The sequence below is a fragment of the Pezoporus occidentalis genome, unplaced genomic scaffold (assembly GCF_034315485.1).
Source record: "Pezoporus occidentalis ecotype Australia unplaced genomic scaffold, CSIRO_AGI_Poc_V1 ctg16, whole genome shotgun sequence".
NCBI lineage: Eukaryota > Metazoa > Chordata > Aves > Psittaciformes > Psittacidae > Pezoporus > Pezoporus occidentalis.
In genome coordinates, this window is record NW_026913425.1 from 4,067,501 (window position 1) to 4,095,099 (window position 27,599).

Genomic DNA, 27,599 nt, shown 5'->3' on the forward strand with positions numbered 1-27,599 from the left:
AGTTCCTATGATCATGTGGGGAATACCGTAAATTGTAACAGGGAACGGACTTGACTGGCAGTTTTCTGGCTACACTGGGAAAATGGAAAGATGACGGGGAATAAAATCCTTGTAAATACATCTCCGACACTGCCCAGGTGAATTCAGGCACTTGACAAAACAGGAGTGCGCGGAAGCAGAATGCGATTAGGGTATTTTACATATGCCCTATTGTCATTTTCTTTCTGACACGCTAGAGTGTCAGCCCTGCTCGCTCCGTTCTCTCCCGCGGACTTCCTTCTCTGATTTCCCCCTTCCCTTAAGACGATTTCGCTCTGAAGTCTTCGAAGAAATGATTTAGTTTGTTTATACTGCTATAAAAATCAAGAGCAATAGAAAAGTCATAAAATGAAGCGCGCTATCAATCACACTGCAACATTGTTATTCAGCAGTTACTAACACAGATTGATAATCCTTTGATTTCATCCCATTGTTATTACTCTGATGTGTCTGCACATTAACTATTACACATTTATTTATCGATCCGAAACATACAACACCACAGAATAGACGCGCAGGCTCGCCGTGCCGCCCTGCCAGTACCAAGCTCGGCAGAAGAAGGCTTCGGCCGCCTGCAGCGCCCGGTCATTTCTGCCAGCAGCTACAGCTAAAACTGAACCCCAAACACTCCGGCCGGCACTCGCATAACTCCGGCCCCAGGTAGGGCCCGACCCCCCCTGGGCCGCGGAAGGATGCGTGCCCTTTCGCTCCCGCCGGCCCCGGCCCGACCCTCCTCCGGCGGCTCCGCTCCGCGAGTCCCGGCCCTGGCAGTGGCCGGAGGGCGGCTGTCGGGAATTTTCACCGCCGGGGCTTCCCCTCCTGCCCCGGAGCCGCAGACACACAGTGATTTTCAAAGGAAGAAGGCAAAACAAATAAGCCATCTCCACCGTCTCCCATCCACCCGGAAAAAGAGAAAGAAAGGGGAAAACAAATATCCCGAAACTCCCACCCCACCTCCACTTCTTTCTTTCTTTCTCCCTCTCTGCAGCTAGACTGTGGCCCGGCTCTGGGTTTCTCTCCCTGCTTTTAGCGGCCGTTCCGGGCACCCAGGTTCATTGCAACAGCCCGACGTCTCGAAAGCTGGATTGAATCAATGTAGCCTGAGCAGGGAGGAGGGAGGGGAAAAAAAAAAAAAAAAGGCAGTAAAACTGCGCTCGAGATCGGTCGGCCGGTTCCTTTGTCTCCTTGTTCAGTCGCTGCCGAAACCCCTGCACATCTGAGCTGCAAACAAAACCACTCTTGCATCTGTTCGCATGCAGTATTTACAATGTTTTGCGTAAGTCAATTGGGTGGCGAGGATAAAAAAAGCCATTGGCGCTGTATTATTTAACACAGACTTCACTGGGCTCCCTTTTCGGTGGAAGCTTTATTTGCACTAAATGAATAATCTTAATTGCATCACTTTTGAATTAAAAATCAATGTTAATCAAGTTGGAAATAGTAAATATCAGTTTTCATTGTGCCCGGTTAGAGGGTATTTTTCTTGTTTTGCAAATAAAAATACAAGTCAAATAACTTTAAAAGGGCATTATGTTCTGCTACAAATACAATTGAAACGGATTGTTTAGGAGCGGATCAGAAATGGTACAGAATTTTGCACTTAATTTCCTCAGTTATCATTTACAATAAGAACCTCTTGGCTTGACAGCCAAGTCTAAACAGTAGTAAATTAGTACAAATTTATACTGATTTTACTCTAATAATCGTAATAAAAGCTTATAGATTTGGCACTAATTACATAAATGCCTAATGATCTTGAAAATTACTCTGGTTAGAAATATATTACTAATCTAAACTTTGTTGTTGGCTGGCTTTGAAAAATCAGAACATTAGAAATGGTTCGCTTCACTTGTGCAAAGCACTCTAAATTGTTCGAGTAGTTTAACATATTCAAGAGGAAAATAAAAAGCATTTAACTTTATTTACTGCTTTGAATTCAGTTTGTAGGCGATGCGAACTTAAGAAACTTTACCCGAAAAAAAAGAAAATTGGGTTTATGGGCTTTTAAATCCCGGCCCGGGAGGCAGCGCTCCCGGGGCGGCGGGGACGCGCCGTGCTTCCCTCCCTCCTCTCCCTGCGTTGCCGTTGTGCTTCTGCACCTGGCTAAAGAGACCGAGACCAGGTTGGCGGGCAGCCCCGGAGCCGGGCGAGCCTCTGCGGCGCGGGCACTGTGGGAGCTTACCCAAGTTTCTTTTTTCCCGCCGCCCCGCAGCCGTCGGGGCCCCGCGGAGACGGCGGGTGGGTGAGAGCCGGTCGCGGTTCCCGCCGCCGGTCCCGTTCCCCTGGGCGGCTGGCGAGCAGGACCAGCCCTTGCTCAACGTTTTACATCCCCCTAGGTCGGCGCTGTGCTTGCCAGCCACTTCTAGGAGCCTGACTGGGCCGGGTGCGAGGGTGCGCTCCTGGGAAGCATTAAAAAGGAAAAAAAAAAAGAAATGAAAACCACAATAAATAAGGGGTGACCTGGAGCGGGAGAAGGGTGGCAAATGTGCATTTGGAAGACAAGGGAAGAGGGGTAAGGAGGGCGGCGAGGGCGAGCGGAGCACGGAAGGGAACGGCGGCGCGGCGCGGGCCGGGCCTGGGCGGCGGGAGGCCGGGGCGGCGGGCGGGCGGCGGGCGGGCGGAGCGGGGCGATCCGGGCGCTGACATTTGCAGGCTGCCCTCCTGATTGGTCCCCGCGCCGAGCTGCTCACAGGTTCATTGAAGTGTTAAGCACCTCCCCGTCTCTCTAAAGGACATTATAATGCAAGAGACCCCCTTTTTAACCACACACCGAATTTTCTTTCATTTAGGGGATCTATATATATATATATATCTCATATCTTATATCTATTTTAAATAACTTAAGGCCGCTAAAATTTGGGGGGGAACAGCCTTCGCCCTGGAGCGGTGCGCGATGCTGTCTCACGCCGACCTCCTGGACGCCCGTCTCGGTGAGTTTCCCCCAGCACCCCCCCGCCCTGAGACTGCTGCACCGCCGGCGGCAGCGAGCGGGGAGAAAGCCGGAGCAGGAAATTGACAATTTGTTCCTTATTTTACCTTAATGCGATCTAAATGGGCTAATTCCTTTAAAAGTAATTGTACTGTATTGAAGTTTAATTTGATTTAACATTAAAAAAAAAAAAGAAGAAAAAAAAAAGAGGAGTATGTAGATCTACAGCGAGTTGTGGATCATTTAATTTCCCTCTCCCCTGTTTTTATATACATACCTACACGTTATTATCATGATGATGATGATGATTATTTTAGGACAAGGGAGTTCTGGGTGGCCTTTTTCTGCTCTCCTGCTCGCTTCTCCCTTTCCTTCTTTTCCTTAAAGAGAAATACCTGTATCTGGCTCTTTATGGTTATTCATTAGTTTGTTTAGAGGAGTGGATGGAGGAGAGGGGAAAGATCGGCCAGGGTGACCGAGGTCCCCACACATCTGTCAGGGAGGTAAAGCTCCTGGCAGCAGGGCGGTTCGAGCTTTCCTTCTTTCTTTCTCTCTCTCCATCTCTTTCTTTTACCAGCTCTTCTGGAAAAAGCCGTCTGAACCCGACAAAACTTGTCCCCCCTTGTTCTTTCCCTCTCTTGGTCTCGGAAGGGAAGGCCCGGCAGAGAGCTGATTATTTAAGCATGACGAGGAGCTCCTCGGTGTAAAGTTTTCTCTCCGCGCCCCGGTTGCGCTAGGCCAGGGACATTGCGCTCCGTGGAGCCGAGCCCATCCGGGCTGCGGGGCTTGCGGGTGGCCGTGGGGAGGCGGGGGGAGACTGTGGCGGTGGCCGGGTGCTTCTCACCCGCTCAGGGCGCTGGAAAGCGGCTCTGATGGATGCATGCCCGACTGCAGGGGAGTGACCGCAGCTCCTTTGCTTCCGCAGGGATGAAAGATGCGGCCGAGCTGCTGGGACACCGGGAGGCGGTGAAGTGTCGGCTGGGCGTAGGGGGCTCGGATCCGGGGGGACACCCGGGAGACATGGCTCCCAACTCGGACACGGTAGAAGGGACCACCCTGCTGCCGGGGGAGGACATCACCACGGTGGGATCCAACCCCAGTTCCTTAGCCGTCAGCGCCAAAGACCCCGACAAGCAGCAAGGCCAGCAGGGTGGCCAGAACCCCAGCCAGGCTGGTCAGCAACAGGGGCAGCAGAAGCAGAAGCGGCACCGCACCCGCTTCACTCCGGCACAGCTGAACGAGCTGGAGAGAAGCTTCGCCAAGACCCACTACCCGGACATCTTCATGAGGGAAGAGCTGGCCCTGCGCATCGGCCTCACTGAGTCCCGGGTGCAGGTATGAGCAGCGATCCCCGCGCACTTCCCACCCCGCCGGCACCTTCCCCAATCGCACCGAAGGCAGCAGGGCCGGACGGCGGCGAGGCCAGTCACAACGGGGCGGGCGGCGGGTGTCCCCGAACCTCAGCCCTAACGCAACAGTTCATTCAGGAAGCCTTGAAACCGGACATCCTCGCCCCCCCTTTCCACAAAAATGTCCCTTCGGGGTGTCCCCTTGTCCCCTAGCCCCCCACAGCTCGGTGGTCCCTAGTGGGAATCGGGCGGGGATTCCCCCCGCTCCACGGCCCAACTCGCGGCAGGAAAGGGCCCGGGAAGGCGCAGCCCGGGTGGCGCGAGTCTCAGCCCTCCCAGTAATAGCGCGGCGCTAAGAGGCGATCCCAAACCGCCGGCGAATCGCGCCTCTTCCCGGCGGCGCAGTGTGCCACGGGGTTGTTGCCCCGGCTGCTGGTGGCAGGGCCGCTCTCCAGGGTACTGATAGCCGGGCGGCTATGTCGCAGCCCGGAACGGGCGTCCCCTGGAGCCTGCCGGCGGGAGGGTCGCCTTGGTGAGCGGGGGAAGGCACACAGGCTGCTAAAAAGGCTCTTCGGTCAAAGGCAGCTCTAGCTGGACTCGCAGTTTCCCCGGACTGCCACCTTTCTAATGCCTAGAGACAGGAGAGGTAGCGAGTAACTTTAACACGTAGGGTGTACTTTCTTCTCTAAAGTACATACACGTACATACACATGTGCACACAGACATAAATGCATTTGCACGTAGTCATGTGAAAAACTCTTTAGGCAAATATAAACCGCGAGACTGCTCCAATACAGCTTTTGTGTGTAAAATGATATTTTATCGACTTTCTGGGTGAGTTCCTTCCACGGAATGAAATCCTGCACAATAGAAGCACTTGTGGGATGTGCATCCCCGCTCAGCACAGCGCACGGGAAATGCCGCCGCACTTTACTGCAGCCGGTGTTCAAAATTCCTCTCAGCCAGGTTACATTCCTCAGTTAAATAAAGACACGTCAAAAGAAATCCCTAAATGAGCGGGTTTTATGAACGAAAACAGTCTGTTCTTGAATGTGACAGAAAAAGCACGTTTGCTTTTCAAAAGTAAAACAATTTGACTCAGCCTACACAGGACCATAATTAGTTTAAATTAAGAAAGAAATTAGGTTCACAAATAAAATATAATTGGACAACTGACTCTACGAAAAAAGAAAACGAGGTCTATTAAACTTTATTGGGTTTCCAAAGGTTAATGATACCAATTTCAATATTAGGAGTGTGGTAAATGAAGTAAAATATAAAATATAAAATGGAAATAGTTATTTTTCTAACAGCACATCAAAGAGTTTCGTAGGAAGAAAGACAAAGTGTTTTAATGGCCTCTGCATAATCTTAAACCAACGCTAATAGCTCGAGACTGCTGATAAAAACAGTTTAATAGAGCGGTAATTTAAATATTTTTTACAATAATGTTCTGTAGTTTAAAAAGTAATCAGATCAACATAACCTTCTTAATTAACACTTCAAAATGATTAACATTATGTAATCTAAGGCAAAACAATTTATTTAATGTATTTACTTCACAATCCGATGTATCACCGCTCCTTGACCAAATTTAAATTAAATAGTAATTGGTTTATGTTCTTATGCCAGTACTTTACAGTTTTCTTTATAGTTAACAGATTGCCTACACATTCCTTGCAGCATGTGGGCTCCACACTGATTAAGGAATGCTCCAAACAGTTAATTTATAGCGGCTGTATATGTTTTTAAGGGTTTTAGATGCTAGGATAAATCACCATTTTCCTCATTTTAGAGCTGTATTTAATGTATATGATACATTTAAATAATTATTAAAGCGGCTGGTGCTTAAACAGGAGTCCAATTCCACGTCTGATATTGCTCTGCTTTTCAGGCTGCTGTAATAAAACCATTCTTTTTATAGCATGCCATTATTAGAAACCAATTTCAGAATTATTTATAACCTGGAATGGCTTATTAAGCAGCAATGCGAGAATCATGCAAATTACACGATCAAATGCAATATAATAAGCATAATCATTAGTCTCTAGCACGGATTAATTAACTTTCAATATTTTATTTACATAAAAACCAAATCAGTGAAATAACTTCTGCACAGTCAGGCTTGCCTTTCAATATTTTATACGAACAAAAATAATGTGCTGTAATTCCATTGACCGTGTCCCCCACAATGGTCCCGTCACCTGCCACATCTTAATAGGGGACAAGCTGAAAGTATTTTCTAGTTTTCTAATGGAATGAGAAATTGCATTTTCTTCCTCTCCCAGCACTATTAAAGTGTAATGAATTCGGCCCAGAGTTCACGGCTGACTGATCGAAATGAACCTGAGATCTGAGCTTTAATACAGCTCTCCAGATTTCCTACTAAATCTTCACATTAATCATCCACTAGATTCCAATGAGATCTTCATAAAGCTTCGGCTCATGAAAGCGAAAAAAAAAAAAATAGAAAAACAAAAGTGATATTGTCTCCCTTCTCTCTCCCTTTCTCTCTAACCCGTTTATAGCTAGGGAATTAAATGGGCTATATATTTTAAAATACATTTACAGTACGTCTATATTACTGTAACAGCAGACATCATCAAGGCAGATTTTTAGATTCCAACCTCCATTAGATTCTCACTGTTGTATTAATAATTTTCAGGGACTAGCTGCATTTCAGAAGGAGCCCAAAGTTGCCAAACGCTCGTGGTTAATATATTTCTAGAGTTGTCATGTGTGCATTTTCAACATCTCCCCCAGGTTTTCCTTGCGTTTTAATCTGTCATGCACCAGTTTTCATCTGGAAACATTCACATTTTAAAAGCATATGCGGCGTAGCTATGAGCTGAGGAGATCAGACCTGATGGAGATTCTTTACACCACCAGTAAACCATGAAACATAAAAAGATTTTGTAGCCGCAATTTAACTATTAACCCTAAAAGATAATTGAACGGATTTTTCGATATAACACTTAGCTCCCTAACGGCTGTTCAATCCCGCTAACGCGCGCCGGTCGTTCTCCATCTGGGTACGTATGTAGCACAAAACCGCGGCTCCAGCACCTCTGGCAGCAGGGATCCTCCGAATTCGAGTGGACCCGTTTTTCTCCCCTCGCAATTCCCCCTGTGATTTCGACGGTGGCGCGGCGACACCCACTCAGTCACCGGGGCGGCACCACCTCCCGAGCACCGAGAACATCTTCTGGGGGGTTTCTGGTTTTGTTTTTATAGAAAAGCCCCGAACACGGGCGGTTGGATTGGATGGGTTCGGGCAACACTACCCGGCCAGGGGCACGGTTCCCCGCCCCGCTGCACTGGGGTCTGCTACGGTGGCGGCTAGGGAGCGCTTCCACGCAAGGGCAAGAGCCGTGGGCCGCTCATTTATTTTCTGCTGGTGTAACTGTTATTTTTCATATATTTTTCCGGGCGAAGGCCTGGCTCCTCTCCCGGACCCTCTCCCCGAGGGAGGCCGCAGGCAGCTCAGTCCTGGGACTGACGCATCTACGGGTTTCGCTATAAAAAGTTCCAACAGTATCATTAACTGGTGACGGGGAATACGCGTAGGGCTGCGGGTGTAAAGAGCAGCTGTGTGAGAGGTAAAGGCCGGAGGGGGAGAAGGGAGAGAGTCGGGGTAGGGTCCGGGCCGGGTGGCGGGTCCCGCTGCACCGAGCCGCGCCCGGGCTGGCTGGCTGGTGTCGCTAACTGTGTTGTCGCTGCCCGCCGCCCGCAGGTCTGGTTCCAGAACCGGCGGGCCAAGTGGAAGAAGCGCAAGAAGACCACGAACGTCTTCCGCGCCCCGGGCACGCTGCTGCCGACGCCGGGGCTGCCGCAGTTCCCCTCGGCTGCCGCCGCCGCCGCCGCCGCTATGGGCGACAGCCTCTGCTCCTTCCATGCCAACGACACCCGCTGGGCCGCCGCCGCCATGCCGGGCGTGTCGCAGCTGCCGCTGCCGCCGGCGCTGGGCCGGCAGCAGGCCATGGCGCAGTCCCTCTCCCAGTGCAGCCTGGCGGCGGGGCCGCCGCCCAACTCCATGGGCCTCTCCAACAGCCTGGCGGGCTCCAACGGGGCCGGGCTGCAGTCGCACCTCTACCAGCCCGCCTTCCCCGGCATGGTGCCCGCCTCCCTGCCTGGGCCCAGCAACGTGACCGGCTCGCCCCAGCTCTGCAGCTCCCCGGACAGCAGCGACGTGTGGCGGGGAACGAGCATCGCCTCCCTCCGCCGCAAAGCACTAGAGCACACAGTCTCCATGAGCTTCACCTAATGGCCGCCGCCACGTCCCCCGCCGCCGCCGCTTGGCCCTGCACCCTCGCGTCGCTCGCCCGTCCATGCCCGACCCCCGCCTTCCCCCACCTGACTTACCAGGGAGTCGACTCAGGATCTGAAACCAGACGCCAAAGGGCTGGTTTGTGGGCCCAGAAACACCCCCATCCCCCCGTACACCCCCCGACCCCCCTCCCGCGACCCCCCCCGCGCGTCCCCTGCCCCCCCGGCGGCCGCGTCCCCTCCAGCGGCGGCGGGAGCACCCGGAAACCCCCGGGCTCTGATTCCCTCCCTGTTTCCCTTGCTCCTTCCTGCCGCGCCACGACCGGGCGCTCCCGCCGGCCCCCGACCGGCTCTGCAAAGAAATGCTTTGTTTGGTTTTGTTTTCCTAGTTTTTATGCTTATTCAAGAGCAGGATCTGCCGCCGGCCCCCTCCGCTGAGAGGGCGCCGTCTATGGGGGCGGCCGGGCGGGTGCGCGGAGCGGCACAGAGACCCCAGAGAGAATCAAATCCGTTTTGATAAAGCATTTACAAGCGAGAGAGATGGAGAAAAAGGAAAACAAGCAAAAAAAAAAAAAAAAGTTTTCTAAAAGTAAAGCACGCGGGGGAGGAAAATGGGGGGGGGGGGGAAGGCAAAAAAAAGGCAAGAGCACTTCCCTTTCCGGATCTTTGGTTCCGTGACAGTTGAGTTGCCGATCCGCCCCACCTTTATTTACGCATTTATTTACGTTTTGCTGCTATTCTCCCTCCTGCATCTTCCGCTGCCGACGGCGGAGGCACCGCCGCGGCTCCCGCCCCGCCCGGCCCGCATCGGCCCGGCCCGGTTCGGCCCCGCGGCCTGCCCGTCTGCATGTGCCGGTCACCCCGCCGCAGGGCAGGGCCGCTGGAGGAATGATCATACGATGTGAAATAGGATGTTTTGTGTAGATAAAGCATTCTCGTTACATACTGGTCGATTCGTGATATGTTTTAACTTATTGTCTGTGCTTATTTATTGAATTTTGGGTTTCTTAAATGTTTGATCTAATATAAAACATATTACTTGACTTTTCCGGACACGTTTATATCAAGTTAATGTGAATGGATAAATAAAATCATTTTCAGTAAGTGATATGAAAAAATATAGATTTTGATGTGATGTGTGAGATATGAGAGGTGTCTTGAACCGCAGGCAAAAAACATAAAAAAAAAAAAAAAGACAGGACTTCCTTCTGTAGGATTCACCAAGTCCTTTGTCTCAAGTTTGGGGATAGTTTGCTTGCTTGAACTTTGCATTGAAGCCTTTCATTTATCACGATTTTAATACTTCATGACTAATAAACTTTTGTTAATCTTTCTGCGTGGTTTGTCTTTAAACTGTGAGCTGAGTGGTGAAGGGGCGAGAGCGGGGGGCAGCAGGAGCAGAGGGCGCTTGGCCCCGGACCTTTCTGCCGTCTCTGAAATGAGTTGAGTGGCTGCTGAGGGGCAAGCCCCACGGAAGAGGAACCCCTCTGTTCACATCCGCGTAAACTTCTCCGCAAGGGAGAAAAGAGTGGAGGGCTTCGGTGGTCACCGTGCAGCACAGTTTGGTTTTCTTTCTTTGTTTCTTCCTCCCCCGCTCGCCCTTTGCTTCTTTTTAATGCAATGCACTGAGATCTCTTCTCCTTGTACATCAATTACACACCTCTTAATTACACACCTGAGAGTACCCGGCTCCATAGGCACCCGCAGAAGGGTCCTTGCCCGCTCCAAAGTGCCTATTATGCATGCATATCTAATTTAAAAGAGAAATAAAAGCAGAATAAATTATTGGTGATACAGGCCGTGAGTGAGTCCACTGGGGGTCACCTGAGGAAGCAGCCCCGCGCCCTTCTGCAGGAGCCTGCTCATGGAGGTGCTGAAACAGCCCAGGATGCTCCCCCTGGAGTAGGACAGGCAAGGCAAAACAGGTCCCCTACCATAATCCACACCATGGTGATGCCTGGGGTAAGAGGTCACCATGACCTGTCTCTTCTTTCAGCCCTCCCTCTGCTTCCAAGTGTGGCCAAGCAGTTGCTCCTGTGCACCCAGTTTGAAATTCAGGATCAGTTTAGTTTCTGAGTTTGAAATTCAGGATCAGTATAGAGATCAGCTATAAAGAGATCGGCACAGAGGGTGCCTTTGGAGCAGGACTGGTCAATAGCACCCCCAGGCTCCTTACCCCATAGGGTGCCGATGGAGCAGGGCTGGTCAATGCACTGGCAGCTCCTCTGTCCCACGGGTGCCTCTGCCTGGGCCAAGGGAAGCGTTGGCCCATCTAGGTGTCCCTGGTTATTCTCAGTTGTTCAGCGGTGCCTTCCCAATGCCATGGTCAGCCAAGGAGACAAGAAGTCTCCATGTATGCACAGAGGAGTGCAAAACTCACTCTATTTCTTCCAAATGTATGGAGGGTTGTTTACAAGCACGTAATTTTTATAGTTGCTTTATATTGCTATAAGCAGGACAGCTTTATGATGTAGGAACATCATAAAGTCTGCTATGGAAGATCTTTTAAAAATATGTGCTTTTTAATGGTAGAGGAAAATGCTCTCTCTGGCTGGGGGCAGAGGATTGAGACGCAACCTGTAAGAGCCAACTCTTGACGCTGAATGCTGAAGCTCTATAGAAGGGGTCTTACAAAGGTCCTTTGGCATAATACTCATTCCTAAAACATCCATCATTTCTTCCATATTCTAATGCAACTGTTCTGGTTATGAGCAAAGGTTTTTGATCCTACCCAACTTTGATACAATATTTGTTTCCATGGCAATAGATCTTCTTGTTCTGAGTCCTGGAGATTTTTGAAATTATACATACCCTTAGCACCAGCCGAAGCTTTGCAACACAAAGCATCTAAGCTGATGCTCTTATGTATTTAACATGGATGAAATGAAGGGGCCTCAGGTTTCACGCATACATGTTACAGGTTGTGTGTGAATGATTTTATTACAAAAATCTCATGCCGATGTTAAGAGATAAAAATTAAGCAGCACTGACCAGTTCTGCCTAACAACATGAACAGCTTTACTTCATTCACATAAAGTGATCAAAATAAATGAGTGAATTCCATGTAAATTGAGAGGGAACATTTATGCTGAATAACAATTAGCCTATTACTGACTAAGTATCTAACACCAGGCACTGGGGCTGTTACAAGCTAGGCTTCTTTGCTTATTTTAAGGTGCATTTTAGCTTTGAGCAATTCCACACAGCATGTAAGTTGACTGAGATTTACGTTTTTATATATGGATTCATTTCCACACCGGCACATATCCACGTAGGTTTACTTCCCTCTAAACACAACATCACCCCTAATGTCTAAGGAATATACATAACGATAATGTCACTGAACCTTTCATTTGCTCTCTTGATGAAATGCTTTGACACTCTCTCTCTCCTCTCCTCCTCTCCTCAAATCCCTGTGGAAGGCAGAATCTGCTCTTACCTGCTGCTGGAGATTGCATTCACTGAGCAATTACTAACATCAGAGGAAAGTTTGCGCAAGGCAAAGGATCAGATAACATTGCAGCAGGATTATATTATTGTACTAGCAGCAATGATCCCTGCTTCTGGAAATAAAAATGTGGTTTAATTTGTGTTGTGGTCTTTAAATTTTCATTTTTCAGAATAAAAATCTTTGCACATGAAAATGTATCTTGCAGTAATGGAGGTATGGCAGTTAACCTGTCAGTTGAAAGTATGTAACCTTCCTTTTCTCCTTTTCATGACAAAGGTAATCTCATCTGAGGGCATTTATGTGAAGAAATAACAGCATGGCATGGTGAAACCACTGGCTCATTAATCCTGGCATCTACTTCCTGCAGGGTTTCTTGATTAGTTAGATTCATTCATCGGGTATTTCGGAGTTTTTGATTTCTCACCACTGGCTAGGTTCACTGAGTTCAGGCTAAATTGAGCCAGAAGCAATGTTTATTAGTAATTTTGTAATACAGACTACCCTAATAATTCAGTACAAATATCTCATCTGAAATATATCCATTCACCCTAACACCTAATGCAGTCTGCAGCTGTGTTCAGAGAGAACCGAGAGAACACAAGTGATTGGGCATGTATTTTCTAAATTATTAATATGAGAGCTAATAGCAAACTCTTCTTCATTTCCAAAGCTGGAATTAAGATCCCTGTTTTTTTTTAAAGCAAGCCCTGACATGGAGGCAACCACCCCCTGCCTACCATTAAGGCTGAGCTCAGAGTGGTTGGTCTGGGAAGCATGGCCTCTTCAGCCTTTCAGCATAGAGACAGAAGAAAGAACAAAGGAATTTTAGTTTTTCCCCATGTGTGCTACAAACATAGGAGAAATCTGAATTCTACAAAAGGAAGAGGAATCCTTAGGAATTAGCATACTGTAGTATCACAGAATTATCTCAACTGTGTGATAGCTGTAATAGAGCTACAGCTTGGACAAAAGGGACAAAGAAACAATGGTCCTGATCCAGCAGTCTTTAAAGCCCATGCTGACCTGGCTGTAAGTTCAGAAGATGTATGTATGAAGATCTGTGGGATTTGTGCTCTAAACTGTTCTGCCAGAAAGCTTTCCTCCATTCTATAAACTCTCTTTACTGAAAGGAGTAAGAGGACCACACACAGACCGTGTTCAATTGTCTGACCACAGCTTGTGCCACAATGGCCCATCCAGCCATAGGTAGGAGCTGGGGCCTGAGAGTCAGTTTGACTTCAGGAACACATGCAATGTACCCAGAATCTCTGGGAAAGACAGCTGACAGCCATGGCTTAACTTAGAGAAGCAGAATTTGCCTCAAAAGACATACAACCCATAGGCTCCTTTAAAACATCACGGACTGATGATCACTGGCAGTGATGCAGCTGTGAGAGGAAAACAGAGGTGATCTTGGTGGATGGGGGGAGTAGGGACAGCATGGTTTTAATTTGTCACCTCCTCACAAGAAGAATAGCAGCAAGTGCCAGAGGGGCTGGTCATGCCTGGGATGCAGTGGGGGATTCTCTTTGATTAACTGTCATCCTCTTTTATTTGAGTAGTGCTCAAAGAACTGCATTAATAGCCACATAAGGCCCTCTGTGAGATTTACTACTACTCCTTAGGGAAAAAACACAGGAGGGTGTCTCTCTTGTCATGCTTCTCACAGCCAGGGCTTGTGCCCAGATGAACTCGTCTTTGTCTTCCACCTGGGATATTGTACAATGGCGCGCATGGGAGGTTGCATCTCTTATTTGCCAATAAATTGTGCCTGCTTCAGCTTCTCCTGAGACCGTCTTTGTGGCTCAAGAGCTCTGCTTCACCTTTACCTTGTATCATTCATCAATGCTTATGCTTAAATACAGTTTTCAGAGCTAAAATTACGCTTTTATGAGCTTTGAAATCTGCCAGAGGAGAATCACTCCTGGGGAGGGAGGAATCCAGAGGTGTCTGTGTAGGATTTGCCACTGGAGGTTACGCAACTGTTCTGCAGAGATCCTTAGCCTTCTTCGAAGGTCGAGGGGAAAATGCAGAATATGCTTAATATACTGTCTGTGAGGGTGACGTTCTCTCCTGACCCCCATACGCAGTCTGTGCCTTGGAGTATGAAGCTTGATTAGCTTTTTCTCACAGCGCTGGAAGTATCATGGTAGTGATCCAAAAAGTACTTTGGAAAAAAACAAACTATGGACTTTCTTTCACTGACCTCCTGCTACAGTGAATTTCATAAGCTGACGATGCACCCTGTAAGGACACATTTCTTTTTTACTGGTTTCAATTTATTGCCCTTTAATATAATTTAAGTGGCAGCTATGATTCCCTGTGGCTCTTTTACAAGCTTTTAAGGTTTATTTTTTTGCTAACTTTTTAAAGAGCATTTCAAAATGACTATAAGCACCCTCCCCTATTTTTGGTATCTCATAACTAAGAGGAAGCACCATTACCTATCTTAAGGTATAAACATTATTTTATGATGAAATTCTGATATAGTGGAGAGCTGTGATACTGAACTTTCTGCCTGATACTGCAGTCTGGGCAAAACAAAATTTGACTGTATCATGAGGACTCCTCATGTCATGGTATACAGAGGATTTGGTTGTGCCACAGTCACAATGTAAGTCAATGATACGCCAAGTGAGTGGAAGACATGATATTTGAAGGGGGCATAGTATGGTCTAGCTGTTCTTTCCCATAGACACAGCCATTACATGGTGCTCTTGGGTGTCCCTTGTGCCTTCAAGGCCAGGACTCACTCAGGGAGTGCCTGGAAGGGAGGCTGTCATTTCAGAAATGGAAGGGAGGGTGCTCTCATTTCAGAAATGGCACTTAGCTCACGGGACTGTATTGCTAGGCAGACATTCACAGAATTTGGATTTATAAACAAAACCAAGTGTAAAAATGTATTTCAGCAGCTACACGGCCACAAAATGTCACCAGAAATTAACCAGCTTTGCTCTTTCAACTGGAGAACAAAATGAGAAGTCTACAGAAGGTCAGACATATAAAAATGCATTGAGATGATGGGAAGAATATTAAATTACTAAGTAAAGAATTACACTTGGTACAGTTAGTGACTCTAATCTTTGTGTCTATTATAAGCAGTAATTAACACCCACAGCTGTATTTGTTGTCAGCTTGTGTTCTTATCTTCAGGTCTTGGTAGCAAATAAATGACTCATACTTTATTCTTGAAATTTTAATTACTGTAAGAAATACTCAAAAGATAATTCTGCTATATTTTATGTTACTGTCACTTTGCCCTTTCTGCTTTAACTCCTGGGCAATTTTAAGCTCATGTCTGCCAGAACTGTGGCAGGACAGATCCCTGCAGGTGTGGGGAATCCTGCTGGGCCCTGCAGGACCCCACCTAGGTAGAGACAGCTACAGTGGAGATGCTTTCTGAAAGATGTGGGATCAGAGATGGTTGCTCTGGCCTTTGTGTCTCACACCAGAAGCTGCTGCCTTCTTAGCTCTCACACTCAGAAGCTGCTGCCACTCATCATGTGGTTTGTATCCTCACTTAAATCAGACTTTTCTCATTTCTGTTGGAGATTATTTTTGTTCTGTCCAGAATAAATTGCTCTAATAGTTCTTCATTCATTATCTTCTCCTCTCTTAGCCTCTCCAGTAGGGTGCAGATCTGTAGACTTCATTCATGGATGCTATAGTCAATCAATTACCCCCAAAACATAAAGCCAGCCTATTACTTGTTGATGCCTTCCATACACATCTTTCTTTATAACTTCGGCAGCAGCTGCTTACACCATTTCTTGCTAAATTAAAGCATCCAGTGCTGCAGGTATTTCTTTTTGAAAAGTATCTAAGTGTTTTGGTAGCTAAAGTCTCTTCTTCAAAGTAACATAGGCTGCCAAGTTCCATCAATTTTAATCTTCTTGGTACTTTCACTAGCTTCTTGTAAAATTCCACAACTAGTTCAGAATTTTCTTCTTTACCAAATAACATCTTCCCAACTGTTCTGCCCAAAGTCTCTACCAATACAGAGTTTTCTTTGCACTGTTCTGATCCTGGCCACCTTTCTGTTCTTGATCCTGTGTTTTACCTCTAGCTTCAGAATTAATTTATGAGTAAGGCAGTTTGGGATCCTTTACATGAAAGATTGTCTATGTGCCTACTTCTGCTTTCACTGATGCCTCTAATGATTTTGACACATCACACACTCTTGTTTTTAGCTGTATGAATCACATCAGGTTGAAAAAGGATTTAACACACCATCCCTGGCTGTGATTTTCACCCTCACCTTAGCGAACATCATGTGTGCCACTTCAGTGGTGAACTTCCATGAAATTACTTTGATGCATCCATGAAATGATGACTTTGATGCACCAAATGACCTTGATGTCTTCTAGAAGACCTAGAAAACATATAGGTCTTCTAATTTCCAAACTGGCAGAAAAGATTCAGATGAGCTGGCACTTGACCTATCAGCAAACTGTTAAGTGGCAAAAGCCTTCCTCCTTCTATGTACTGAGACAGATACCCTGCCTCTTATCGGGGTCTGTGTAGCAGCGGCAAATCTTGATGATGTCCTGTTTGCCTCAGCACAAGTTTCTTGAGAGGCTGCCAGGGAAGCAGCTTGACTGGAAAGGCAGTCAGAGTCCGTCTTGTGCTCTAGCTGAGCTGTGCTGGCCAGAGTAGCTGTGTGTGATGCCAGGCCATCACTTCCACAGCTTTTGAGAGACTAGCCTTCTCTTGTGAATACCTGTATGAGATGCCTTTGCTTACTCCTGAGTCTTCCCTGCCTTTTGGTACAAGAAAGCAACACATGAAAGTTTCTCTCAGTTTTGCATTCCTGTGGAAAAAACATCCATAATGGAGCATGTTGTAGCGACCTACAATGTCCTGCACTTAAGCACAGGCAGCTGACATGGTGGCAGCTAGAGTGTTCCTGAGTTTTGTTGCATTGCTCTTTGAGTGTTCTGCTTTACGGCATTATCCTAGAGAACAGTAGACTTTACCAAGTTTTATAGCAGCACTTCTTCATTTGCTAAAGGTGGACTTGTGTTTTCAGCACATTCCCAGTTGGTTTGGGTGCCTGCATCAATGCAGTTAGGGGCGATTTTCAAGGTAGTGGTACCTGAAAATCTTCAAGCCTTATGTTGGAGTTGCTGGTGCCCAGGCTCTCCAAATATTAGATTGTTAGGTTGTGCATGGGCCGCTGGACTCTGGGGGCACTCAGAAAATCCTCAGATACTCTTGAATTTAATTAGTATCGGCTGAATTCAGACTGCAGTTTATAGTGGTTTGGGGAGAGGAGAGTAGGCACAAGAGATGGATAATAGGCCTTCAAGCATGGTGAGGAGACCCTGATCTTCTTGATCATGGAAGTGGGAAGCCAGGTTGCAGCAGCCTTGCTCTAAACACCCCTTGCTGGCTTCAGTTTAGTTTAGAGCATGTTCAAGTGTCCCTGTGCTTGCTCAGGGCATACCTCTGAGGACTTTAAACAATAGGAAATACAAAATACCAGGTTTTTAGGTTGAATTTAGATTGTCTGTAGATGGCTGGGTGTGACTTGGGTGCCGTTGCAGGACTTTGTCTTGCACACTGAGATCCAGCACCAGGGCTTGGAGTCCAAAATGCAATCCCAGACATGATTCACTGGCCTAGAGTTGTATTTGGTGAGTAAGAATATCAGTTCCAGAATCTTACCATGGTTTATTTACTGGTCATATTAGCATGTAAGCTGATTCACATTGCCACAGAAAACCTTTGCTTGCATATGAATGTTATTATGCTATCAACCGCTTCTGATACCTCACAGATTTTTTTCTGTTTTCTTCCTCCTAATCTATTTTTTTAGGCCAACAACCCTGCTTCAGTGCCAGCATCTGCCTTTCTAATAATGTAACTATTTACTGCATCATTGTGCTGTACTCTCATGTTGTCACACTCTCCACGACATTATTTGAAAATTGTCAAAACTCTCAGTGAGAAATTTCTACCAGAGGGGAAACGAGAAATGCAAACCGTGCAGCCTGGTTACCAAGAAGAGGCATGGAGACTGAAGTCACGCTGCGCCTCTCCAGTGTGACCTCCTTCTGTACTCAGGCTGAGACACTCAGACCACATGTATTGGAGAAGCTGATGCTTGGTTTATCTTGCCATGTGTGCTTTTGATATAGATGCTCTGAGTCCCTCTGGACAGCTCTGACTTGTTTCCGTGACCACCCTTTGTGTTCTTCGGTCAACAGAGTTCACTACTTTCTCCATCAACAAATGTCCATGCAGTGATCAGTGAATTATTATAAAACCAGGACTTCTTTGTATTGAGTTACATCTCCAGGACTGAGAGAGCCTGACTTAGGCTAAGTGGCTTTAACTGAATCAAATGAGCTAGATAAAGGAGAAGCAAAAAATAACTGAGTCTGTTGAATGAGGTGCTTGTTGTCAACAACTGTCAGATACTTCCCTGAGCTCAGTCCCCAAGCAACTCTACCTATGGCTGCTCACAACTGCTTTGTCCTTGTCAAGGCAGTCCTTAGCAATAAAGCAACAGCCTGGGTTTGCAGTGCCTTGTCAAAGCCCTCCCACTGCATGCTCTGCAGGCTGTGCAAGGCCTGTGCCCAGGACTTGCTACAGCCATCGTGTTCAGGGTAGGGAAGAAAAGCTGTTTTGGGAAGAATGGTATGTTTAAGCAATCACGAGGCTGGGGCAGTGTGGCTATACAAGAGCCCATCTCTAGGGTTGTGCCTGCTGTTTTCATGCTGTTTTCCAGCTTCCATCCCATGTGCCTCAGAACTCCACCAGCTCTGGGTGGAGCTAGCCCTGAACCAGGCAGTGTCTGCTGAGCTCCTCAGCCAGCCTGGAGCAGAAGACGTATCTGGCACAGGTACCTCCCTGCCTGCCCCAGTGGCAACATGTACCTCAATCTCCATGAGCTGACAGCAGCTGGAATGCATGCATCAAGTCCATTCACACCTCAGAGGTCAGAAACATTCCTCTTCAGGTGTTTCACCAGGGTCCTATACTGAACAGATGGAGGATAACAAGCCACTGCAGAAAATGCTGCCACAGAAGGGGTCTGATTAACCATCGCCAGGCTGGCTGATACTTGCTAGTGTCTGTGTCTCTGGCTAATTTCTCTGTGGAATTGTGCAACCCATTATTCACAGGGTAATGTGCTAGCAGTACATGGACTACCTTGCCTGCAATTGGTGGAACAAGAAGTCTCCAAAACAAGAGAGCCAGAAGTCTGCTTCGTAAATAAACAGCTTAAGGCTGACCCAGACAGAATGTTCTTCAGCTGTTCCACAAGCTTCCGGCTAGAACAAGGTAATTTATTTCTGGACCCAGCACTGAAGGGAATGAGAGCCATCTGCAGGGTTTGTTTTTTTTAAATGTAGTGGTACACATTTAGAGTCTGTCAATAAAGAAGCCAAATGGAAACTGGTACTGCAGCATGCACCTAAGGCATGTCTGCATGTCTTTCTCCATGTAATAAACATGATATTGTACCAAGCTTTATTCCCTGTGTTTTGGAAATCCACCCATGAAGTTACACGTTGTCCCATTTCTGGCGTGGGACAATACAGGAGTTTTCCTAATGTTCATGAGAAAAATGTATACTACTAAAAATTACCCCCCCCCCCAACAAATCCAAACAGAAACACACGATGAGTTACTCATAATTTTCAGCCAAATCAGCTATCAGAATGTCGTCAGAATAAAGCTGGTGTCATTTTCTAAGCTTTGTTTGGCTAATCCAGTAGGGCTACTAAATATCGCCAAGTATTAAGGATGTGAAGTCAAAAAGATTTTTTTTCAGTTCAGCAGTGCTGAATGGCAATTACATATTCTGAACAATCATACAACTTCTTTAATCAAATGAGGTAATATGAAATTGGCTAGATTTTCCTCAATACTTTCAACTTCAGTGAAAAACAGAATAATTAAACTCTCGGTACAATGACTTTCAAACCTCTGCTCACTCTCAGCCCCCTTTCTTCTCTCTCTCTGGATAATAAATCCTTATGAAAGCTGCCAAGACGACTGAGACAGGTTGTGAAATTTTTTAATAATGTTGACTCAAGTAGTGACATCATTTGGAGACTTTTGGTTTTCTTGCAAGATTTTTAAAGACAGCTGCGAGCTGCTGGATATGACAGAGCAGACACAGCCCCTGGCAGCATGAAGGAAGGTGTTTGCAGCAGTGGGGTACTCTATATCTCCCCACGGGGATCAAGGTGAGTCAGCATTACGTGGAGGAAACCCTAGCAGGAAGGAGGAAACCTCCTTCTCCTTGCCTCATGGCCTGTCTTACAGGTCCTTCTTTGAAACACTTCTATTAGAAGAATATTGACAGATGAATTAATGCCTCATAGTTTGGAGGCCAGGAATGGTGCCCAAACCCCACTTTTGACAGCCCAAACATAACTTTTTAGTGTGGCTGGAGAATGAAAACACCATGGGAAAGTAAACCCCACAGACCCAATTGCTTTACCCATTCTGGGAAGCAACTGCCGCATTAGGCTCCAGGCTCTTGCTGATCCTGTATGGAGTCGGCAGTTGGGCTCTGGGAACATTTGTTTTACAAAACTGATAATTTCACCAGGAAGAGGCAAATCTGCTTTAAGAAAGAGATAAAGAACAAGACCATGAGGTTCCTTCCCACTGTCATGCTTTTTCATCTGTGAATGGCTAGCTTAACCTCAGTGAAAATTATCAGCATGTATCTCAACTGGCTGTATATTGGAGAAGAAAATCACTTTTGTTTCTTGTGCAGGAGGAGGTGTGAGTCTGAGCACCTGGGCTCCAGTCTGAGAGCCACGTCATGTTTCAAAATGCAGTTCAACCCCTTTGAAGTACTGCAAAATAACAAACTCCCCAAATATCCTGTGGTTTTAAAAGTATGTATCTAATAAATCTGAGCATTATCTTTTTAAACGGATGTAAAACGTCTGTCTCTCAAAAGCTGGGCTGTAATTCTAAGGACGCCATGGAAAGAAGAAAAAAAATTACTAGCTCTAGTAACAGATGTGAAATTACATTAGATAAATATAATCATTAGTTTCACTCTCACCCTGGTTAATTTGTTTGTGGAAATGTGCAACCCATTATTCATTAGGTAATTTTTCACACATTGATTAGAAAGCCATGTCGAATCGTGACCCAGCACATTGGGGTTTGCCTACCTTGCAGTGAACTATATCGCTTACAATAGTGGAAATAGGGGACAAAATGTTTATCTCAGGCTGATTTTGTACCAATAAATAAAGTAAATCAATAGCCAGTGAAGTGTGAACGACATTTCTCTGCTGTATAATATGGTTTTGGGGGCAATTTGACATGCTACAAGGGGAAACAAGGGTCTTGAACAGAAAGGTAATAAAAGCAAATCATGCTGGTAACTGTTACTGAAGTCCTGTATTTTTCTCTACATGGGCTGCTTTAAGATGAGAAAAATAATGCACATAACAGTCTAAAACCACCGAGAGACTCCCCAGCTTTGTAAACACTGGGGATTGAATCCAGATGTGGTTGAGAGAGGGACAGGTCCCTGGAAAATCAGTGTGCCCATGAATGCCGGCTCTGTGTTTAGATGGGACCTTGGGCTGTGCTGGCAGTGCCGGTGATTCCCTAACAGCACTTGCCTCTACTAGCTTCTTCCCTCGGTAGCTTCCTTTCTGTGGGGTTAAATTCTGAGGCTATAAATAGGTTTGTATCAAATCACAGAAGCAGTATTTCCACATCCCTGTGCAGAGGCTACTACAGCACAGATGCAGCTTATTTTACACAGCGTGTGCTGCCTGTGTAAACCACTGGAACCTGGTGTGTTACACCCATTTGCACTGGCAAAGAAGGTGAAGTCGATCCATCATTACTGTGGTTCAACTTTGATATTTTGCCTTCGCATATCGTATATGAGTAAAAAAGGAAAGGAGAAAGAATTACACATTTGTAGATGGTGCCACCAGTCTGTCTTTTACACTCTTGCCAAATCGTTCTTCCTGAAAGACAGTTTGGGCAACATACATACATACGTACATGATCAGTGATTTTACACAAGCACCCATGGTGGGGAACCTTGTTTCACCCACACTGCTTCTTGTGCTTCTTGAGTCAGCCAAACATTAAATGGGAATAAACCAAATTCTTTAATTCTTTAATTCTTTTTCCTTTTTTTTTCTGTAAGAAAGACAGTAGAAAAGAAGTTACAGCACAGTTCAAGCAAGTCAAGTCAATCTTCAGTGAAATCTTAGAAATTAGTCTCAGCTATCACCATGGCTGGTATCAGGACAAAAGAGAAAGACCACATGGCAAACACAGGGCAAATAGCTTCTCTAGGAAATGTCAGTATCCCCAAAGCAGTCTGCGGTTGTGTTACATGTAATGCCCGCACAGACCATCACAGCATTCACAGCAGTCCACATAACTTAAAATACGAAATAAACTCAGTCTGGAGGAAAAGCAGTGTAATAAACTCAGTCAGGCCCACCTTTCCCAGCTCTGTGCCCGTGGCTCTTGGTGGGTCTCAGCTTCCTCCTGTGAACACCCAGGCAGTTACTTCTGCCCTGCAAATGTGGACAGTGCAGGGGCTGGAGTGAGCCATCACCCATCTTCCAGCTCTAAATGCTGGTTAATAGAGCTGAGACTGTCAGCCATTAAACTGAATTTTGGCCAGTGCAACCGTCTAGGGTGAGAGTGTTCCTCTGTCGCCCCAAAGGTCATTTTGCATTTTCTAGTTTCTTCCTTCACCACCCTCTCTCAGGGGTTGAAAGTCCCTGCAGAGCCTGGGCCAAACTAGCAGAAAAACTGCTGCAGTAATGAGGTCTGCTTGCTGAGGTGCTAAGTAGTTTAATAGAAGGCAAATTGTTTAAGCAGCAGGTTGCAGGAGGGAATTGGTTGCTCTAGAGAAACTCTCAGAGTTGGGAAGTGGGCAGTCCTATTTTCTTGGGGCTCCTGTCAGTGATTCACAGGTGGCATGGTCCCTCTGAAGGTGGTTGCATGAAGGGGCAGCACAGAGGCATCCATGTTTATCCAGAAATCAAGATCCTTCAATTGAATCGCACACTCAGTCTGCTGAAGTTAGAAAGGACTGGGTTTCTGATGTATTTTAAAATAAAAATAAATAATTGATATAATAGAAAGAATCAATACATCTTAATATCATTTAAAATTGGCTACTAATGATGGTAATTTGTGGTTTTCACAGAAATAAAAATTAAATTGTCTGAAACAGTTGCTACCTGAACATCTGCAAAGTAATAGAAAAACATGTCTCTATCTAGAAGAGAAGAATCTCTTCTAACACCAAAGGGGCAAAAGCAATATTTATCTGTCAATTTATAAGGTGCCTCTGCCTGACATTTTAAGCCTCAGATGTTTTCTTTAAAATACAGTTTAAAATAACTTACGTTTTTCCACATAATGCAGACTGCATTAAGGCAATTAACATTTAATTAACAGCAGGTTTTCCTCAGCAGGTCAGATTGCAAAGGGCTCACTGTTGTTGCCATAGAAAGTGGAAGGCTGGGCTGTTTGGTTTACAGCAAAGGAACAGCTGTGTTTGAGCCCTGACAGTCTGAGATCAACCTGGGTAGGCTATAATGCTCTAAAGGACATGGAGGTGGCTGTCAGTGTCGCAGAGACCATCTCAGGCTGATGGAGAATGTCATCTCTTTTAGAAATCAGTGTGCTGTTATTGGGGTATTTTTTTTAATTGAACTGACAGTAGAGCTCTAAAACTCCTGTAAGCACTCAGTAAGCTAATGTTTTCCTCTGATACGCTTTTTAATTGCATGAACAGAGCAGTGCAATTATTTATCACAGTTTTCCTTTTCATCTTTTATTTTTGCTGCTCCTCTTTCCTTCAGATTCTTTACTCTTTCTCCTGGTATCCATTTGGGGCTCATTACAAGTATTATCCAAGAATAGATAGATGCACAAATTTCATTAAGAAGTGGCATTGTTGCTGTGAATTGAAAGCTGTTATCAAGATGGTGCAAACAATATTTGTAAAGGAATCTTTAAAAAGGACAGAAATGCTGAAATGAAGATAACAAGATAGATGTAGTGAATCTGTAATAACACAGACTAATATCTCCTGGGGAAAATGGAAAAAAAAGCAATCTCAAAGAGAATTTGGAACAGCATGGGGGCTCCCAGAAGCTGGTGAAGTTTGCCTTTTCTCTTCAGTAGGCACAAGACAAGGCTCTAAATGACAATATCAGAGAAATGCAATAACAACACCAACTGACTGTTTTTCAATTGCACGATTCAAGGCTTTGTGTTGGGGAAGGATGTTATCCTGGTCTGCCCTTAGGCTTCAGTAATTGCAGGGAGAGCTGTTCCTACAGCCCAGAGCAGTCAGAGAAAGGAAGTTTCAGACAAAAACTCCATCATGAATGGATTTGGTTGTAGTTTTACTCTTAACTCCTTTCCAGAGAGAGCAATAGATCAGTTTTCCATTTTTGGTAACAGATCTTAACCATCAAAAGTAATCCACCTGTCCTGGTGACTTCATTAATCCCCATACTTGCATATGTTTTCTACAGAGTCCGGTAAGGAAGAGCCACAGTGCAGTGACAGACCTCAGGGAAATTGTGACTCAAGGGGTAATAAATACATAACTATATGTATAATGCATATTGTATGCTCCCATCAAAGGGTGTGAATCCAGATGATAATTTAGACAGAGAAGCTTGATAGTTGCTGTGTTGATGCTGTTCCTCAGATTATGGAGGAGACTTAAAGAAACACAAAGTACATGAAGAAGCTAGTCTGTTGAGGGCACAGGTATTAGCAACAACTCTGCTTCTGTAGGTAGCATGTCCAGCCTCTCCCAGCATCGCCCTTCAATGGTGTTATCTAACACTATGAGATGCCATGGCCCAGGAAGCTGAAGGCATGTGGCTTAGATAAACCCGGATGAGAAACCTAGAAATGGAAATAAGCTGGTGCTTTTTGCTTTCCCATGTTTGTGCGAGGAGCTGCACTAAGGAACTAAACCCAGTGTATGTGGACCCTTTCACACTACTCCTCCTTGGGATGCTCTTGGGAGCGCTGTAGGGCTGTGGGCATCCTCCTTTCTGGCCCTAGAGGTGGAGCCAAGAGCCAGGGCTGGGACGTCACTGTGTTCCTGGGAGCCCTCCAGCTCCTCTCTCTCTACCTGGAGTTTCTTCTTAGTAGAAAATTCTTCAAAAAGAAAAGGAGGACAAAAGTGATTTAACACTACATTTGTCTTCACAAATAGCATGGGTCTGTGTGGCTTGGACTGAGGGCAGTTAAGGGTGTTGGTGTTCTCTGAGAGCCAGTGTGACTGCCTGCAAGGACAGCACTCTTAAATCGCGTGAGGAGTACAACACATAGCGGGAGACAGCAGATTTATTTAGGTTTGCTACTGGGGGTAACTGAAGGAAGGTGGGAACCTGTTTACTGGTGGACATCACTGCAGTGTAAGCAGACACAAGGGTTTACCATAACTTCCCTATTTTCACTTGTGTTAGGCTTCTGACTGGTGCAAGAAAAGGAGCTTCAGAAATCTTGCTGTTTGAATAGAATCATAGAATCATAGACTCATAGAATAGTTAGGGTTGGAAAGGACCTTAAGATCATCTAGTTCCAATCCCCTGCCATGGGCAGGGACACCTCACACTAAACCGTGTCACCCAACTCTGTCCGGCCTGGCCTTGAACACTGCCAGGGATGGAGCATTCACAGCTTCCTTGGGTAGCCCATTCCAGTGCCTCACCACCCTCACAGTAAAGAACTTCTTCCTTATATCCAATCTAAACTTCCCCTGTTTAAGTTTTAATAACAAATCACCCCCAAAATACCCTCTACAGAAACACCCTGTACAGGGAGGAGGAGTATCGTTGAGATCTAGATAGCTAGATTGCCTAGTGCCTGCCCTCCTCCCGCAGTCAGACCAGTGTTGTGTCCAGGGTGTAGGGCTTCAGGACACCCCCAGAAGATGCCCTCTGCATGGGGGTGGACCACTGGAAAGAGTGCAAACTGCTCCTGCTGGACAGGTTCAGTCGCTTCTGAGCTGGCCGTGTAGGGCCCAGATGTTGTAAATTGGTTGCCATGCCTTGTCTCCCACCTTCCCATTTTTCTTTTGTTTCACCGTTATTATAAAAAATTGGTAGATGGCTAATATTACAAGTCCAGGACAAAACTACTCATACGTTTAGTGTAAGGACATTTAAATATTTAAAGCAGATGGTTCCCAATGACCTTACATGTCTCCTTTATAAATGTATGTACTGTCTTATAGAACCATCTGCATCCCAATATGCAGCTCATATGTTTCCAAGTGCTTCCTCGTTAACCAGCAGAAAACTTCATCTTCCTTCTGACATGAGATAAAGGTTCAAGCTCAGTTACAGTTGTGCAAAGCAGCACCCCAGCTGAGAGCAGCATTTACCCCATGGCAGTGAGGTGTTGGTGCCTTACGCTTTCCATTCCAGGTGGATTGACAAGGGTAGGATTTGGAGTGTGCCAAGAGAGACAGGGTTCCTCACAGGAGCTGAGTCTGGGAAGTCCAACAGGAGAACAAATGACCTGCAAAAGCACAGTCACTGATAATGACAGGGCATACGTGTTGCCTGGTGCACCTGCACTGTCTCAGCAAGGCTTTCTGCAAAATGCAAAGCAATGCAGAGCAATGCATTATTTCCCGGCCCCCTACACCAGCCCTGCTCCTTGCTCTGTTCTCATACAGAAGAGCAGAGCTAAACTAGTAAAAGCAATTTTCCATTCTCTGAGGGACCCAGGGGAGATGAGCTCTGATCTCGTGCTTGTCTCACACTCCCTTGATTCCCCAGACCAGCAGGCTTTCTGTGCGAGTCTCCACTGTGCAGAGCTGCTCTGTCATTAGAGCAGCATGGTTTCCTCACTCCTTTCAAAGGAAAATCCTTTAATTTTTAGGACTCGCCCTGTGACTGGCTGTGTGCTGCATGCACTTTTTTTTGTAGAAAATAATCTTAAAGAATTGTTCATAAAATATATATAAGTGGCAGGTAGATGGGAAGTGGCATGCCTCTAATTTAAATTTCGATTAGAAAAAAATACAGAAATGTATTACATGAGGAACTGCTAAGAGTTGTATGGAATATTGTGTTTTAAGACCTACTGTAGATCTATGTCGGTGCCTGTGAAAGAGAGGATAATTAGTGCCCGTACTCTCAGTCATATCAGACTAAAGGTAATGGGGTGTAAGAAATGGTTCATTAGGCTCTCTCAAGTACTTTTACTGTGTCCATACTATTTATACCAGCAGAAAAAATTCAGTGTCTTTCAAATCAAGTCAAAGCATTCGCCTTAGATTCTTCAGTTTAAGAAATAACATTGAGTGATGATCTCTTAAAGTCAAATGGGAAAAAAATGTACATAAAAAAAGCCCTTAAACCGGTTTTATTAGCATTCTGTGTCACTTCAATGCAGTCTCCATGCCTATGCAAATCCTACCTCCATTTGTGCTTCCCTCCATATGTTTAGCTTGAATAGGGGAAAATTTGTGGACACATGAGGCAAGCAGGCAAACACATAGCATTTATTTTTGAGAGAAACACACATATGGAATATGATTTGCGTTCTGGTCTGAACA

At 45.9% G+C, this 27,599-nt stretch overlaps 1 protein-coding gene across 1 annotated transcript; it reads left to right on the top strand.

Annotated features, from left to right (window-relative positions):
- Window positions 1-2,158: 2,158 nt before the first annotated feature.
- OTP (orthopedia homeobox) lies at window positions 2,159-8,756 on the top strand. Its single transcript, XM_062612357.1, has 3 exons — window positions 2,159-2,969; window positions 3,894-4,303; window positions 8,051-8,756. The coding sequence occupies exons 1-3, from the start codon at window positions 2,933-2,935 to the stop codon at window positions 8,579-8,581; spliced, it is 978 nt and encodes a 325-aa protein (XP_062468341.1). The 5' UTR covers window positions 2,159-2,932; the 3' UTR covers window positions 8,582-8,756.
- The last annotated feature ends 18,843 nt before the right edge of the window (window positions 8,757-27,599 follow it).